We start from the raw sequence: 19409 nt of genomic DNA, 5'->3' as shown, positions 1-19409 counted from the left end.
TTATTGTATTCCCTCTCAGGCAAGTATCTCCTTCCTTAGGAAAGGAGACCAAAACTGTACAATTATTCCAGCTGTGGCTTCATCAATGCCCTCTAAAATTGTAGTAAGACTTCTTTACTCTTATACTCTAATCCCTTTGCAATAAATACCACAAATTCCAGAATTCTTTTGTGTCTTTTGCCATGAAGACAGATGCAAAGCATTTGTTTAATGTCTCTGACTTTTCCTTATTTCCCATTCTAATTTATTTTGTCTCTGCCTCTAATGGAAATTAAACTAGATATATATATATATAGTAACGCCCTGGTGAGAAAGGGGTCTAGGTTTCCCTCTGAGCCTTCACCTGGTCTTACCATAACAGGATTTAATTTTTTAAACACTTTTTAGCTCTCCCTTAGTGAATCCTTGTTCACTATCTTCCAATTATAAGACAAAGAAACAAGCCAAACAGGTTTTCTTATATTTGAAGAAACAAGGTTGAACTTTCTGAAACTTAAACTCTAATTCGGTTAACGCCTACGGATACGCAACACGTCCACGCTAGCATGCATATGCAATATACACATGCAGATAGAGACAGAAAAGAGCAGAAGAAATAAAGTGGAAACGTTTCAGGCAACCCCTGAAGAGGGATTTTGTTACGGATCTTCAAGCTCACTGTAGAGTCCTTGATTGTAGGTAGATCTTGCTTTCGTTGGGGCCCAGTATTCTTCTTAAATCTTGTTCGCTGTAGGATACTTTTCTCTCTTGGGGTTCATGTGTTTTCAGTGGATTCGGAGTTCCATGAGAAAAAGAGATGGGAGCAGACAGGAGAGATCTTCTCAGTCCAGGAGCAAACAGTCTTTCTGAGTTCAAACTCTCCGTGGCTAGTTCAAACAACCCTGGAAAAGTCAGTTAATCATGTGAACAGCTGGTCCAACCAGTCCTCACCCTTGTGGATTGCATCACCCCAGCAGGCCCACTCCCTCACTGTCCGGTGATCAACATCCATTGTGGATTGAATGTGTCAGGGAATGGTCCTTTGTCTACACAAGCACCGTCTGTTAATATGCAAATGTTTTTTCCAGCCACGGCTGGTCTGTTCAACAAGTAAGTTCCTCGTTCCAGCAACAGTTCAAAATCAATGTTTATATGACAAAATCAATGTGCCTCATTCTTGGCAGGTGGGGGCCTGCGTGACAATATATATATAAAATTAGAAAAGGAATTCGTCACATATGGATTCGCAATTAGCCATATCTGGCCACTGACTAATATATTAAACCACACTGTTCTACAACAACAATGCAACCTCTGTTGATCTGCTATTGGGCCAAGTAACAGTTTCAGGGATTTTTATATGCTTTAAGCAGCATGCTGATTGTTTCACAGATTTACTCATTGTAACCCCTAGATTTCTTTCCTGATGAACATATTGATCACTGTTCCATTTAACATACCTTTGGTATTTTAATTCTTTGCTTCCCATATGAATTATTTTACACTTCTCCACATTGAATTGCTGAAAGATTTCAATTGTTTTCAGTGTGGTTGCAGTGCTTCTTATTTACCTTGCTTCATATCCAATGATGCATTTGTGCTGCGCTCGCTGACCTACATTGGCTCCTGGTCTAGCAACGCCTCAACTTGTTTCAAGTCCTCCATGGCCTCACACCTCCCTATCTCTGTAACCTCCTCCAGTCCTACAACCCTCCAGGATTTCTGCATTCTTCCAATTCTGGCCTCTTGTGCATCTCTGATCTTCATTGCCCCACCATGCTGCCTTGGCCGCAAGATTTGGAATTCGGGAGCAGTAGCTTAGTGGTTATGTTACAGGCTTAGTAATCCAGAGACCTGGACTAATAATCCAGGCAGATGAGTTCAAATCCCACCACAGCATCTGTGGAATTTAAATTCAGTTAATTAAATAAATCTGGAATTAAAAACTAGTATCAATAATGGTAACCATGAAACTACCAGATTGTCATAAAAACCCATCTGGTTTACTCATGTCCTATTAGGGGAGGAAATCTGCCCTCCTTACCTTGTCAGGCCTATGTGTGGCTCCAGACCCACAGCAATATGATTGACTCTTAACTGCCCTCTGAAATGGCCTAGCAAGTCATTCAATTGTCAAGAGGATAGCTCACCACCACTTTCTGACGGGCAATTCATGATGGGCAATAAATGTTGACTCTGCCAGCTGTGCCCAAATCCTGCGAGTGAATAAAAAAATTTCCCTCCCTAAACCTCTACCACTCTCTCCTCCTTTACGATGCTCCATCAAACCAAATGTTTGGTCACCTGTCCCAATATCTACGTATGTGGCCTTGTGTCAAATTTTGTTCGATAACACGCTTGTGAAGTGCCTTGGGACATTTTACAAGATTAAAGGTGCTACATAAAGGCAAGTTGTTGCCCCTAAGTCCCTAAAAACAGATAGTCCTCTTTTTCTTTACTGCTTTCCCAATAAGTATCTAGGTATTTGAGATGCTTCATGAATAACATTTGGACCTTTCTCCCTGATCTGTGTCTGTCTTCCCCACTGTCCTGTATGTACTCATTCAAGTTCAACCCATTCTATTCAGCCCACCTCATCCATCTTTTGTGTATGCAGATCCTGTACTATGTCAGGTGGACCAACATCAGCCCTGTATCCTTCACTTCCATAAGACACAGAACAGCAGCTCACGGTGCTGGTGTGGTGATACCCATCGATAAATTACATAATCTATTAAAAATGTCTCCTTTTTATTTTAACAGACATACTTAAATATCTTGCTTAAAATTAGTTCTATTAATTTGTAAAGAAAATAGCTTTAGAATCATAGGGGGCACATTTTACAGACACCCCAACGTCGGGGGTCATGGCGGGGGGTGGGGGGGGCCAGAAAATGCCTCCGGTAGAGGCCCACCACAGGCCTCGATGCAGTGAAGGATCGGCCCATATTGCCACGGCGGCAAGGCCTCATGGTGGCCCCCACCAACACCACCCCCCCGCCACTTGGCGACGGGAGCCACATTTGAATATGTTAATTAATTTAAATTAACAAATAAATGATGAACCCGCACCCGCCGTTCGCTCCAGTGCAATATTGCTGCCGGTGGCCGGCATTCCCGCGCCTTGGGATTCCCGTCCTGGGATCCCAAGTGGAACATTGGTGGGGAGGGGGGGAGCAGGTGTGTTTTTCAGTGCAGAGGGTTGGAGCAGCGTCAAAGTAATTTCATTGGTCTACAGGGTGAGGGGAAGGGGTAAAGTTTAAAGGTTATGAACTCGGTGGGGGAAGGGCTGGAGCACAAGCTAAGTGTTTTGGTGGGAGGAGAGGGCAAGTAATGAATTTTATGGTAATGGGTGGGGGGGGGGGATGTGGGACAGGTCAGGATAGCTTAATTTAATTGTTTAAAGTCATTTTTCTTTAAATATTTAAATTATATGGAAGGGCTCGAAGCCCTTTAAAAATGGCGTCAATGCCTGCGTAAAGGCTGCTGACACCATTGCCGGGGAAGGACCGCCTGCCCCCTCCACATTATCGGGGCGGTGGGGGGGGGGGGGGGGGGGGTGGTTCCGGTCCGCCCAAGCCATTTAAATGCGATGTGAAGTTCGTGCAGGTGGACCACCATAGTTTACGTCCACTGCCGATTATGGCGGCAGACATGTAAAATGCAACCCATAGAATGATACAGCACAGAAACAGGCCATTCAGCCCATCGTGCCTGTGATGGCTCTTTGAAGGAGTTATCCAATTAGTCCCACTCCCCTGCTCTTTCCCCATAGCCCTATAAATTTTCTCCTCTTCAAGTATGTATCCAATTTCCTTTTGAAAGTTACTATTGAATCTGCTGCCACCACCCTTTCAGGCAGCGTATTACAAATCAAAACGAATTGTTTGCCTTGTTCTGTTACTTTTACTGCGCTATGAAGTGCCTTTTCCTCCCAAAGTACGAACAATATATTTAACCAGGTACTGATGTGTCCTAAAATGGTCTAAAATGGTACTTTGTGACATTGACTAGAGTGAAGGATAATAAGAGTGCCATCATCGGCACTCCAGGAAGATTCTCCAGGAAGAATGATTTGAGACTGAGGGTTAAGCAAGATGCTGTACTGAGAAGATGGTAGTTTTGGCCTTCTGGAATATGGATGAACAATGAGGGACAGAAAAAGAGCCACTAGTCCATAGAGCCAGTCCTCACACAAGTGTGAGAGCAGAATAAAGACTTGCATTTATATGGCACTTTTTACAACCACTGGACATTCACAGAATCAGAATCGTTACAGTGCAAAAGAAGGCCATTCAGCCCATTGTGTCCACACTGGCTCTCTGAAAGAGCAACTCCCTCAGTTCCATTACCCTGCCTTCTCCCCATAACCCTGCACATTCTTCCTTTTCATTTAACTGTAATTCCCTTTTGAGTGCTTCAATTGAACCTGCCTCCATCACATTCCAGACCTTAACCACTCACTGCGTGAAAAAGATTTTCCTCGTGTCACTTTTGCTTCTCTAAACCAAATACTTTAAATCTGTGCCCTCTCGTTCTCAATCCTTTCATGAGTGGGAACAGTTTCTCTCTATCTACGCTGTCCAGACCCCTCATGATTTTGAATGCCTTTATCAAATCACCTCTCAGTCTTCTCTTCTCCAAGGAAAACAGTCCTAACTTCTCCAGTCTATCTTCATAACTGAAATTCCTCATCCCTGGAACCATTTTCATTAATCTTTTCTGTACTCTCTGCAATGCCCTCATGTCTTTCCTAAATGCGGTGCCCAGAACTGGACGCAATACTCCAGCTGAGGATGAACTGGTGTCTTATACATTCTTTTCTTTTGGGCCTCCTTATCTCGAGAGACAATGGATACGCGCCTGGAGGTGGTCAGTGGTTTGTGAAGCAGCGCCTGGAGTGGCTATAAAGGCCAATTCTGGAGTGACAGGCTCTTCCACAGGTGCTGCAGAGAAATTTGTTTGTTGGGGCTGTTGTTATACAAGTTCAGCATAACTTCCTTGCTCTTGTACTCTATGCCGCTATTAATAAAGCCCAGGATACTGTATGCTTTATTAATTGCTCTCTCAACCTGTCCTGCCACCTTCAATGGCTTATGCACATATACACCCAGGTCCCTCTGCTCCTGCACTCCTTTAGAATTGTGCCCTTTATTCTATATTGTCTCTCCATGTTCTTCCTACCAAAATGAATCATTTCACATTTCTCTGCATTGAATGTCATCTGCCACCTGTCTGCCCATTCCACCAACTTGTCTATGTCCTTTTGAAGTTCTACCTTATCCTCTTCACAGTTCACAATGCTTCCAAGTTTCGTATCATCGGCAAACTTTGAAATTGTCCCCTGTACACCAAGGTCTAAGTCATTAATATATATAGAGGAAAAGCAAGGATCCCAACACTGATCTCTGCTGAACTCCACTACAAACCTACCTCCAGCCCGAAAAACATTCGTGAATCATTACTCTTTGTTTCCTGTCACTCAGCCAATTTCCTATCCATGTTGCTACTGTCCCTTTTACTCCATGAGCTACAAGTTTGCTCACAAGTCTGTTGTGTGGCACTGTATCAAACACCTTTTAAAAGTCCATGTACCCACATCAACAGCATTGCCCTCATCAACCCTCTCTGTTCCCTCCTCAAAAAACTCCAGAAAGTTAGTTAAACATGATTTTCCCTTAAGAAATCAATGCTGGCTTTCCTTAATTGACTCGCATTTGTCCATGTGACTATTGATTTTGTCCCAAATTATTTTTTCTAGAAGTTTTCCCAGCACCGAAGTTAAACTGACTGTACCCCCTTACTCCAGTTCTTGAACTTTAGGAATTACAAGAACAAAATTGCACATGACACAGGGTTTGGCTTAACCATGAATTGTTGTTTTATTGAATACAATAATATCCCTAATACTGACACCTCTATGTTTAGTTGAAACAGAAATAAAACGAATCTGCCCTCAGTACAAAGCCTCCTGCAGTAACTTAAAATTGACACGTCAATTCCCAGCTGAACTCTTCAGCGATTTGACCACTGTTCTCAGTTACCCAAAACAAAGTCACTACGACTTGGCTCAAACTTACAAATTTCAGGCAAAAACACTACACTTTTGTCCCAACCCCTCAGACCAACATCACAACGATTTGGCTGAAAACACTTACAATCACCCACACGGCTGGTTGGTCCCGGTGTTGATTGTAGGTCCTGAGTCAAGATGACCAACCTTGACCCTTCTTCTCGACTGCAGCCCCCACAGTACAAACCCCTTCAAGATTTGACTGAGAAACTTACAATCACCCACACGGCTGGTCATTACCAATGTTGATTGCAGACCTGGACCTGAGATGACAAGTCCCCATCCTTCTTCACATAACTGCCGCAGTCACTCCAATGTGGCTGCTTTTTATAATAAACTGACTCAGGACTTCTAAGACATGTTCTATGGTGCATGCTATGCTGTGTGCAGCAGGTAAACATCCTTAATTTCACACCTAGCCCAGACGAATTTGATCAGCCCATACTGGGAGAAATAACATGGAGGAAATAACTCAAACAAATCTTCAGTCCAATCTGACCAGTGCAACAATACAGTCCTTCCATGGCAGAAGTAACCCAGACAAAATCTTTAAACTCTCGTGTTATTTAAAACAATACCTCCTGCTGTTTGAGGCAATACAGTAACCACCTGGCTCTGAAGTTGTTAGAAGGTGTGAACGTATCGTCTCTCTCCTCAACAGGGATCAATCACAGTTACAATGGCCAGGTTCCAGTACCATTGTCTATGACATAAAAACAAGAAATGCTGGAACCACTCAGCAGGTCTGGCAGCATCTGTGGAAAGAGAAGCAGAGTTAACGTTTCGGGTCAGTGACCCTTCTTCGGAACTGACGCTGGCCTTAATTATCATATTGATGGCATGTCCCTTATACCATTGTGCAGGGTAATCAATCTCATAATTGCATTAGCCGATGGTAGGTGATGGCTTTTCGTTTGGTATCATTATTCCATTGAAAGCACTCAGTCAATGTTTGAATTCCTTTTGATGAGCCACTGTCTTTTCCGAATGCCCAAATTAACTCTTTTCTGCCCAGGCTGTAATGCTGGCTGCAGCTTGGCTTTTTGTAGTGTAACCCAAACATGGGGTCAAAGCATGTCTGTGTGTATGAATTTTATAGTCCATAAAGTTTCCCAGTTGGAGGGGATTCCGATCCTACAGCCTGTAGTTGCTGGGCTTATCTTTACACCTTTTTTTGGACAAGGGTGTAACGTTTGCAATTCTCCAGTCATCTGGCACCATTCCAGAGTCTAAGGAAGACTGAAAAATTATGGCCAGTGCCTCTGCGATTTCCACCCTCACTCCTCTCAGTGTCCTTGGATGCATCTTATCTGGTCCTGGTGTTTTATCCACTTTAAGTACAGACAGCCTATCTAATACTTCCTCTTCATCAATGTTAAACCCTTCTAGTGTCAGACTTACCTCCTCTTTCAACATTGCCTGGGTTGCAACTTCTTCCTTGGTAAAGACAGATGCAAAGTATTCATTTAATACCTCAGCTATGCCCTCTGCCGCCATGTGTAAATCCTCTTTCTGGTCCCTAATCAGTCCCACTCCTCCTTTTACCACACTTTTGCTATTTATATGCCTATAGAAAACATTGGGATTTCCCTTAATGCTGACTGCCAGTCTCTTTTCATGCTCTCTCTTTACTTCTCATTCGTTTTTTCACTCCCCCTCTGGACCTTCTATATTCAGCCTGGTTCTCAATAATATTTTCTACCCGGCAACTGTTGTCATAAGCACACTTTCTCTTCTTTATCTTAATATCTACCTCTTTTGTCATCCAGGGAGCTCTGGATTTGTTTGCCCTACTTTTCCCCTTCGAGGGAACATACCTTGACTCTCTCTTCTTTGAAGGTAGCCCATTGTTCATCTACTAGTTTTCCTGCCAGCTTTTGACTCTAATTTAGTTGCACCAGCTCCATTCTTACCCCATTGAAGTTAGCCTTCCCCCAGTTAATTATTCTTACCCTGGATTGCTCTTTGTCCTTTTCCATAGTCAGCCTAAACCTTATGATACAATGATCACTATCCCCTAAATGCTCTCCTACTGATAATTGATCCACTTGGCCCATCTCATTTCCAAGAACCAGGTCTAGCAGTGCCTTCTTTCTCGTTGAACTAGCAACATACTGTTTTGGAAAATTTTCCTGAATACACTCTCGGACCTCTTGTCCCTCACTGCACTTTACACTACTATTATGCCAGCCTATGTTTTGATAATTAAAGTCCCCCATTATAACTACCCTATAATTTTTGCACCTCTCTGTAATTTCCTTGCAAATTTGTTCCTCCATGTCCTTCCCACTAGTTGGTGGTCTATAGACAAGACCAAGCAATGTAACTGCACCTTTTTTGTTTCCAAGCTCTAGCCAAATTGATTCTGTCCTCAACCCCTTTGGAATATCCTCTTTCTCCATCACTGCAATGCTCTCCTTAAACAATACCGCCACCCCTCCCCCTTTTTTCCCTTTCCTATCTTTCCTGAATATTTAACACCCAGTCCTGCCCTTCTTTGAGCCAGGTCTCTGTTATAGCCACAACATCATATTTCCACATGGCAATCTGTGCCTGTACCTCACCAGTCTTATTAATCACACTCTGTGCATTCACATACATGCATATTAACCCTGATTCAGACTTTATTACTTTCTCCCTTACTCTGACCCCACGTAATAACGCACTATTCCCTACTCTTGTGCTGTCTATCTCCCCCAGTATTCTGTGCACCTTGGTATTCCTCTCTGATACTTGCTGTTGGTTCCCACACCCCAGACAAGTTATCAGTTTTGCTTCCCTCCAGTCTGAGCTCCCTCTCAGGTTCCCATCCCCCTGACAATTTAGTTTAAACCCTCCCCAACAGCGCTAGCAAATCTCCCTGCGAGGGTATTCGTCCCAGTCCGGCAAAGATGTAACCCGTCCAACTTGTACACCTGCCCCAGAACCAGTCCCAATGTCTCAGAAATCTGATGCCCTCCCTCCTACACCTGTTCTCCAGCCACGTGTTCAATCGCTCAATTCTCCTATTCCTATGTTCACTTGCACATGGGACTGGGAGTAATCCTGAGATTACTGCTTTTGAGTTCCTGCTTTTTAATATCCTTCCTAGCTCCTTAAAATCTGCTTTCAGGACCTCATCCCCCTTCTTACCTATGTCATTGGTACCAATTTGGACCACGACTTCTGGCTGTTCACCCTCCTCCAGAAGAATGTCCTGCAGCCTCTCTGTGACATCCTTCACCCTGGCACCAGGGAGGCAACACACCATCCTGGAGTCTTTATTCTTCACGGGATGTGGGCGTTGCTGGGTAGGCCTGCATTTATTGCCCATCATTAATTGCCCTTGAGAAGGTGGTGGTGAGCCGCCTACTTGAACGACTGCAGATACTCCCACAGTGCTGTTAGGAAGGGAGTTCCAGGATTTTGACCCAGTGACAGTAAAGGAACGGCGATATAGTTCCAAGTCAGGATGGTGTATGACTTGGTGGGAAACTTTCAGGTGATGGTGTTCCCATTGTTACGGTCAGGTGAGGAGGCGGTCTCAGGCTCTCCTCTTGCCCTTCCTCTTACTTGACCGCAACAGGGTTGATGCCTTTTAAACGGTGGTTGTGTTTACCACATTTGAGTATTTTGTCTTTTTTCTTGATTGTGATCGTGAAAGAACCAATGAAACAGGTTTTCTTGGGTTTAAACAAGAAAGAGGTAAGTTTATTATACTTAACAATCTAATCTCGATTTAAAATTAATTTTAAAAATACGCTACACATTCACACACACATTCATATGAGAATCAGATGCACAAATAGATTGCAGAGGGAAAAATAGATTTGGTGGTTGGATTAAAGTCCAGAATAAATGGAACTTAAAAACACAATCTGTGAAGTGGATGAGCTGGTACTCTTAAGTCCTCGGCTGGTCAAAGTGCACTTTGTGGTTGGCCTGCTTTGCTCAGGGTTTTCTTGAAGGTAGAATTGTAGTTGGTTCTCTTTCCCTGGTCTCTGGCTGTAGCAATCTGTAGGCTTGGAGGATCCACAGTCACAGAGGGTTTTCAAACTTTATGTTTTCTGGGGGAAGAGAGAGAGAGAGAAAGGGAAGCCTGCAGCCTTCTCTGCTGCTGCACACTCAGTTACTGCTTGTCTTCTGTGAGTGTAACAAAACTCCCAGTTTTTTCAGAGATGGGCAGATGGTCACATGGTTCTCTCAATTCCCTTTGTTTTTAATGAGGTCCAAAGTTGAAAACCCAAAATGCCTCTTCGGTGGGGTTGTCAGTGTTTAATCCCTGGAGGAACGTCTCCATTTATGAATGCCTCAAGAAAGCTTTAACTGCCGACCCTGCGAAGTCCTCCTAATATCTTGGGGCTTGTGCCAAAATTGGGAGAGCTATCCCACTGACTAGTCAGGCAACAGCCTGACAATGGAATCATACCTTGCAGACAATGTCTTAGACACCACCATCACCATCCCTGGGTATGTCCTGTCGCACTGGCAGGACAGACCCAGCAGAGGTTGTGGCACAGTGGTATACAGTTGGGAGGGAGTTGCCCTGGGAGTCCTCAACATTGACTCCAGACCCCATGAAGTCTCATGGCACCAGGTCAAACATGGGCAAGGAAACCTCCTGCTGATTCCTACCTACTGCCTCTCCTCGGCTGATAAATCAGTGCTTCTCACGACAGTGCTTCCTCAACCGAGGATTCCCCCCCACTGTGGTTGACAGGGCCCTCAACCGTGTCCAGCCCATTTCCCGCACCTCTACCCTCACCCCTTCCCCTCCCGCCCAGAACCGCGACAGGGTTCCCCTTGTCCTCACTTTCCACGCCACCAGCCTCCAGATGCAAAGGATCATCCTCCGCCACTTCCGCTACATCCAGCGTGATGCTACTACCAAACACATTTTCCCCTCCCTTCCCCTGTCAGCATTCCGAAGGGATCGTTCCCTCTGCAAAACCCTCGTCCACTCCTCCATTACCCCCATCACCTCATCTCCTTCTCACTGCACCTTTCCCTGCAATCGCAGGAGGTGGTAATACCTGCCCATTTACCTCCTCTCTCCTCACTATCCAAGGCCCCAAACACTCCTTTCAGATGAAGCAGCAATTTACTTCTACTTCTTTCAAGTTAGTATACTGTATGCGCTGCTCACAATGTGGTCTCCTCTACACTGGGGAGACCAAACGTAGATTGGGTGACCGTTTTGCGGAACACCTCTGCTCAGTCCGTAAGCATGACCCCGAGCTTTCGGTTGCTGGCCATTTCAACACCGCCCCCCCACCCCCCCTGCTCTCATGTTCACATCTCTGTCCTGGGATTGCTGGCAGTGTTCTAGCGAACATCAACGCAAGCTCGAGGAACAGCATCTCATTTACTGATTAGGCACACTACAGCCTGCCGGACTGAACATTGAGTTCAATAATTTCAGAACATGACAGGCCCCTCCTTTTTATGTTTAGTTATTTTTTCTTACTTTTTCTTTTTTTCTTTTTTCTTTTTTATTTGGTCATTTTATTTTAGTTTTTCTTAGTTTGTTTAGTTTGTTTCTACTGTGCCTACCCACTGTTTCTGTGTTTTTTTAATGTTTGCGCTTGGAGTGCTTTGTGCTTTACAGTCTCTCTGAACTAATGCTTTGTCTTTCAGCATAGCATTAACATACCGTTTGCCTTTGTTCCATGACTTTCTGGTCAGTTATTCTCTGTGACCCTGTCCTATCAACACCTCTTTTGTTATCTCTTGCCCCATCCCCCGCTTTACTTGCTTAAAACCTTTTATATTTCTAATATCTGCCAGTTCTGATGAAGGGTCGCTGGCCTGAAACATTAACTCTGCTTCTGTCTCCACAGATGCTGCCAGACCTGCTGAGTATTTCCAGCATTTCTTGTTTTTATTACAGCGCTTCCCCATGTTGAGCACCAATTGGAAGAAACACTGATGGTAGCAAGGGCACAAAATGTACTCTGGGTTGGGGACTTCAATGTCCATTACTAAGAGCCGGCTGAGTCCTAAAAGATGCTAGACTGGGTCTGTGGCAGGTGGTGAGGGAACCAACAACAGGGAAAAACCTACTTGACCTTGTCCTCACCGATCTGCCTGTCACAGATGCATCTGTCCATGATAGTATTGGTAGGAGTGACCACTGCACAGTCCTTGTGGAGACAAAGTCCTGTCTTCACATTGAGGGTACCCACCATCGTGTTGTGTGGCACTACCACTGTGCTAAATGGGATACATTTCAAACAGATCTAGCAACTCAAAACTGGACATCTATGAGGTACTGTGGGTCATCAGGAGCAGCAGAATTGTAACCTCATGGCCCAGCATATCCCCCACTCTATCATTACCATCAAGCTTGGGGACCAACCCTGGCTCAATGAAGAGCGCAGGAGGGCATGCCAGGAGCAGCACCAGCAATTCCTAAAAATGAGGTGTCAGCCTGGTGGAGCTACAACACAGGACTACCTACATGCCAAACAGTGGCATGTAGTGCAATAGACTAGGGGAAGCATCCCACAACCAACAGATCAGATCTAAGCTCTGTAGTCCTGCCACATCCAGCCGTGAATGATGGTGGACAATTAAACAACTAACTGGAGAGGAGACTCCACAAATATCCCCATCCTCAATGATGGTGGAACCCAGCACATCAGTGCAAAAGACAAGGCTGAAGCATTTGCATCCATCTTCAGCCAGAAGTGCCGAGTGGATGATCCATTTCTGCCTCCTCCTGAGGTCCCCAGCATCACAGATGCCAGTCTTCAGCCAATCTGATTCACTTCACGTGATATCAAGAAATGGCCAAAAGCACTGGATACTGCAAAGGCTATGGGCCCTAGCAACATTTTGGCAATTGTACTGAAGACTTGTGCTCCAGAACTAGCCGCGCCCCTAGCCAAGCTGTTCCTGTCCAGCTACAATGCCCTGCAAGGTGGAAAATTGCCCAGATATGTCCTGTACACAAAAAGCAGGACAAATCCAACCCGACCAATTATCACCCTATCAGTCTACACTCAATCATCAGTAAAGTGATGGAAGGGATCGTCAACAGTGCTATCAAGTGGCACTTGCTCAGCAATAACCTGCTCACTGATGCACAGTTTGGTTCTGCCAGGGCCACTCAACTCCTAACCTCATTACAGCCTTTGTTCAAAAATGGACAAAAGAGCTGAACTCCAGAGGTGAGGTGAGAGTGACTGACCTTGACATCAAGGCAGCATTTGACAGAGTATGGCATCAAGGAGCCCTAGCAAACTGGTGTCAATGGGAATCGGGGGAAAACTCTCCACTGGTTAGAGTCATACCAAGTACAAAGGAAGATGGTTGTGGTTGTTGGAGGTCCATCATCTCAGTCCCAGGATGTTACTGCAGGTGTTCCTCAGGGCAGTGTCCTAGGCCCAAACATCTTCAGCTGCTTCATCAATGTCCTTCCCTCCATCACAAGGTCAGAAGTGGGGATGTTCGCTGATGATTGCACAATGTTCAGCACCATTCACGACTCCTCAGTTACTGAAGCAGACCGTGTCCAGATGCAGCAAGACCTGGACAATATCCAGCCTTGGGCTGCTAAGTGGAAAATATCATTCGCGCCACACAAGTGCCAGGCAATGACCATCTCAAACAAGAAAGAATCTAACCATCTCCTCTAGACATTCAATGGCACTAACATCGCTGAATTCCCCACTATCAACATTCTAGGGTTACCATTGACCAGAAACTGAACTGGCCCAGCCACATAAATGCCATGGCTACGAGAGCAGGTCAGAGGCTGGGAATTCTGCAACAGGTAACTCACCTCCTGACACCCCAATACCAGTCCCCCATCTACAAGGCACAAGTCAGGAGTGTGATGGAATATTCTCCATTTGCCTGGATAAGTGCAGCTCCAACAACACTCAAGAAGCTTGACACCATCCAAGGCAAAGCAGCCCACTTGATTGTTACCCCATCCACCACTTTCAACATTCACACCCTTCACCACCAACAGACAGTGGCAGCAGTGTGTACCATCTACAAGATGCACTGGAGCAACTCACCAAGGCTCCTTCGACAGCACCTTCCAAACCTACGACCTCTACCACCTAGAAGGACAAGGGCAGCGGATGCATGGGAACATCACCACTTGCAAGCTCCCCTCCAAGTCACACACCATCCTGACTTGGAACTATATTGTCGTTCCTTCACTGTCGCTGAGTCAAAATCCTGGAACTCCCTTCCTAATAGCACTGTGGGTGTACCTACACCCCAAGGACTGCAGTGGTTCAAGAAGCCAGCTCACCACCACCTTCTCAAGGACAATTAGGGATGGGCAATAAATGCTGGCCTGGTCAGCGTCGCCCACATCCCACGAATGAATAAAATAAAATTCCTCATTATGTAACTCCTCATGGCCTCACAAGTGCCAAAACTACACATGGTTCTCTTGACTCAGGCTCTCTTCCCCTGAATTCCAAAGCTATCATCATTACACACCTCAAAAGATCTGCTTTCAACAGTACCACCCTGTCTTTAACTGCCCCTTCCTCTTTAATGTCCTCCACTTGTTGCTGACTCCTCGTCCTATGCCTGTCAGTCCCAGTTTGAAACCCTTCAGACAAACTTCCAACCTGCCTCTCCTGACAAAGTCATGAATGACATCCTCTGTGACATCCACTATGATGTGTTCTCCCTCCTTGTTCCTGACCTCTCCACAATATTCAAACCAGTCAGACAGTGACTACTTTTCTAACTCTAACTAGCAACCACTGTAAAAAGGATTGCTAACCAGAGATTTAAGATAATTGGCAAAAGGACCAGAGAGAGGATGAAGGCACATTTTTTTATGCAGCGAGTTGTTGTGATCTGGAATGCGCTGCTTGAAAGAGTGGTGGAAGCAGATTCAATAGTAACTTTCAAAAGGGACATTTTGGATAAATTCTTTCCCTATAGCAGGGGCTATAGGGAAAGAGCAGGGAATCGGAACGAATGGGATAACTATTCGTCAGATGGCCAGATGGCCTCCTTCTGCGCTGTGAAGTAAATAAATCACAAAAAACAGTGTTTAAACTCACCATCAATGTTAAATCTTTCCGCTATCTTGTGTAATTTGTAACAATAATGCTTGTGCGCAATTTCATTTGCCACCCCCCCACCCCCCCAACCTTTTAGGCACAGGCTGACAGCCATTTAGAATGATTTAAAACTCCATCGTTAAACCTTTACGATTTATTGTCAACCATTAATCTCACAGCATACCAAACATTGTATTCCTGCCGTATATCATTATAAAGACATTTGGGACTCTTGGTTTTCAAACCACTATTTGGAAAATGTGGTCTTGTTCACAGTCCAGGGGCCAACCTTGTCAATCATAATGACAGGAACCTTACACCACCAGTCCCTGACTCAATGACTGATTGAGAAAGCCAGGAAATAGCGCCACGAGTTTTACTGGCGGCAGACAGCACTGGTGGCTTGTAAACAAACAATTGAGTTACAAAAATACTTACAGAGATCCATTCTCATCATAAAGAAAACATTTGAAGTATAATACAGAAATGTCTGGCTTATAAAAAGTAAGATTGAGGGAAAAACTAGTAATAAACTGCCCGACAAACAACAGTTAAGCTCCAATTACGTTGTCAATCAAACCACACAACACCGAGATGATAAATGCCAAAGTTACTATCCATGCTATGCATATCCTCTATGCTCATGGGATCCGTGTAATGAATGGAGGAATTTCTGACCATTGATCACAACAGGAATGATGTTCAACAGGGAACAAGCATTTGGGAAATAAATTCTCCTTCTACTTCCACACGACCATCTCTGGAGCTCCACAACAGTTTTTATTTGGCCCCCTCACTTTGGATTCTAATTGCAACCTCGAGTGATATCATCCATAGGCATGACTCAGCTTCTACAAGTGTGCTGATGACCTCTAACTCCATCAGTGCCCTCAGATCCGCAACTGCCTCTGTGCTGGCAGATTGTAGCCCATTAACTCACAAATAAGTCAAAATCTCCTCAAACTGAACTTCGGGAAAGATGAATTAATTATTTATGCCCCCATTCCAAAAGCTGAACCCTTTGCCCTCTAAGTCCTTCTCCCTTCCTGCCTGCTCCCTTAGGGTGACCTTAGATGCAGGTGATCCTAGTGTTTGTCCTGTTTAATTCAGATCTGAACTGTAAATCCCATTTCTGAACCCTCAGTAAGACTGTATCTTCTGCCTTTGCAATAGTACCTGTGTCTCCATGATCTTAACCTCCTCACTAGTGAATCCACGCCTTTGTTACCTCCACGCTTGATTTCTCCAATACCCTTCTTGCCTTCCTCCCAACCTGACCAGGCACCCTAACCTCACACTGACTCACACAAGGATTTCCCTCCACCCTCACCCATCACCCTGGCCCCACTCACTCCAACTTACCTCTGCAACATTCTCTTACTTTACATCCCCTCCCATGTCCTCTCGCTCTGCCCTCCTTGACAGATCCCTCCCCTTTCTCTGTTCCACTAGCAATGGCAGAGCTTTTAAAGGTCTTATCCCTGAACCCCCTCCATCCTTCCCCGCTCCTTCTGAAAACCCACCTCCTCCTCCAAACCAAATGGGTTCACAACTCTTCAAACTGCCAAGGACACATGCACCAAATACTTGCCTAATCAGATAACAAATGATAATTTCTAAGATAAAATCACGGAATAATAGAATGTTCTAGCACAGAAACAGGTCATTTGGCCCATCAGGAATGCGCTGGTATTTTTCTTAGGATCTACTCAGTTTAATCCCGCTCTCCTGCTCACCCCCTGAATGCTATAGCATCCCACCCAGTCCAATCCTGCTCACTCCCAAAGGCTATAGCATCCCACCCAGTCTAATCCTGTTTATACCCCATACCTTTTAATATCCCATCCAGTCTAATCCCACTCTCCTGCTCAATCCTTATACACTTTAGTATCCCACTCATCCCCGAACACTTTAATATCCTACCCTGTCCAATCCCGCTCTGCTGCTCATTCCCCATACCCTTTAATATCCCACCCAGTCCAATCCTGCTCAACCCGTACAATCGAATATCCCACCCAATCCAATCATGCTGCCTCTCCATACCCTCTAATAGTTATATTAATTCTTTGATCCAATGTAGGCATTGCTGGCAAAGCCAGTATTTGTTGCCTATCCCTAATTGCCCTTGACAACTGAGTGGTTTGCTAGGCCATTTCAGAGGGCAGTTAAGAGTCATCCACATTGCTGTGAGTCTGGAGTCACATATAGGCCAGACCGGGTAAGGACAGCAGATTTCCTTCCCTAAAGGGCATTAGTGAACCAGATGGGTTTTTACAACAATCAACACTGGTTTCACAGTCACCATTAAACTAGCTTTTTTTTAAAATTTCAGATTTTATTAATTGAATTCAAACTTCACCATCTGCCGTGGTGGGATTCGGACCCATGCCCCCCAGAGTAAAGGCCTGCTCAGGTCGGGAAAAAGAACCCGACCCAAACCCAACCGATCCACAGTGGAACCGAGACCGACCTGGCCCGAGTCCCTCCAATTTCGCCCCAAGCTCGACCCGACCCGAGCCCGACCCCACTCAACCCGACCCGAGCCCAACCCGATCATCCCTTCACTTACCTTCTGACTCGGAACCTCCACGAAGCTGCAGCGCATGCGTGATGACATCATAGTGATGTCACTCGCTCACTGCGCAGACTCAGTTTCGTCCCAGACTCCCAGCTCAGGTAAGTTTTTTATTTTTAATACTTACTGGCAGAGCACTTACCGTGTGTGTCCAGCCCGACCTGACCCGAGCACGACCCGGACTCGCCCCGACCTGACCCGAGCCCAAAAGCCGGACCCGGAAGAGGGGCCCGACCCAACCAGAACCCAACATGTCATTGGGTCCCGTCGGGTTCGGGTCAGGTAGCAGGCCTTTACCCCAGAGCGTGTCATCTAAGTCTCCAGATTACTAGCCCACTGACACCACCACTACACCACCACCCAGTCGAATCCTGCTTAACCTGTACCCTCTAATATCCCACCCAATCTAATAATACTATTTTATTGTTATGGTTACACGTGCAGAATTTTTAACTCATAACGTCCGAATTAAACATTGAATATTTTGATTGTATTGGCAGGGAATGTGAATTAAGGACATAGAGAAACCGAATCCAATCATCCCAGAGAATTTACTCAGAGCTGCTCCCATTCCATCGCTGAAACTTCGCTGGAAGTGTGGTGGACAAACCTATGGAAACCTTTCCTCTAACACACTTCTGGCCAAGCTACGGTGGAGCTGGGACCAGTTCCAAGAAAATTCCATGCCAATTGACTTCAGTAATAGTCCCGCTCTTCTTTTCGCCAGCAAATTCTGCGGCATTCGCGGGTGAACTCCACCAAAGTGGTGTTCCTCATCACGGACGGCTACTCAAACGGCGGGGACCCGAGACCAATCGCTGCTTCCCTGCGGGACCTGGGGGTGGAAATCTTTACGCTCGGCATATGGCAGGGCAACATTCGGGAGCTGCAGGACATGGCATCGCACCCCAAGGAGGAGCACTGCTACATCTTGCACAGCTTTGCTGAGTTTGAAGCTTTGGCTCGAAGAGCGCTCCATGAAGGTAGGAGTCTGGGCAGTTGGTGGTACTAGGATCACGCAGAATAACATATAGTCTTCAGTGCAGAAACAGGCCATTCGGCCCAACTAGTCTATGCTGTTGTTTATGCTCCACATGAGTCTTCTCCCACACCTCTTCGACTCACCCTAACAACATAAACGTCTATTCCTATCGCCTTCTTGTACATGTTTGGCTTCCCCTTAAATGTTTTACACTATTCGCCTCAACCACTCCATGTGGTAGCGAATTCCACATTCACACCGCTGAGTGAAGAAGTTTCTCCTGAATTCCCCATTGGATTTATGAGTGACTTACACTTATGCCTTCTTCCCTTACAAGTGTGAAGATCTTCTCTACATCTACCCTATCGAACACCTTCATAATTTTAAAGGGCAGGACGGGGATGGGTGGTGGCGGAGGGCAGTTAAAATTAGGGCAGTCGCTCAAGCCCTTTGACCCTGCTGTCTTCCCGGTCTGCCCAATGTTGACATGCTCTGTTGAGCAGGTAAGTGGGACACCTGCTGGAAGCAAACAAGGTCCCAGTTTAAATATGCAGATTGGGACAATTTTAGACAGAGGCCTGGGCAGGAGGAGCACAGAGAGCTTCATCTTCAAACCAGACCTGTCAGGGGGAGGGGTATTGCGGGGCAGTAGAGGCCCAGTAAGGCAAGTTTCAAAATTGCATTTTAGATTTCCTTGCAGGCAAGGAGGAGCACAGGCATTTGCCCTGGGACCCCTCCCCCCACCCCCACTCCCTCTCCCCCCGCATCCCACACCCCCAA

General features: G+C 45.5%; 1 protein-coding gene across 3 annotated transcripts in view; it reads left to right on the top strand.

Moving 5' to 3' along the window:
- Positions 1 to 19409, top strand: part of svep1 (sushi, von Willebrand factor type A, EGF and pentraxin domain containing 1) — a 292595-nt gene that overhangs the window by 9074 nt on the left and 264112 nt on the right. For all 3 annotated transcript variants that reach the window (XM_068030634.1, XM_068030635.1, XM_068030633.1), the window contains exon 2: positions 18375 to 18630. In XM_068030634.1, the coding sequence (XP_067886735.1) occupies positions 18375 to 18630 (256 nt within the window). The remainder of the gene's footprint in view (positions 1 to 18374; positions 18631 to 19409) is intronic.

The sequence above is a fragment of the Heterodontus francisci genome, chromosome 4 (genome assembly GCF_036365525.1).
Source record: "Heterodontus francisci isolate sHetFra1 chromosome 4, sHetFra1.hap1, whole genome shotgun sequence".
In the NCBI taxonomy this organism is placed as follows: Eukaryota; Metazoa; Chordata; class Chondrichthyes; order Heterodontiformes; family Heterodontidae; genus Heterodontus; species Heterodontus francisci.
This window is presented reverse-complemented; position numbering and strand designations above follow the sequence as displayed.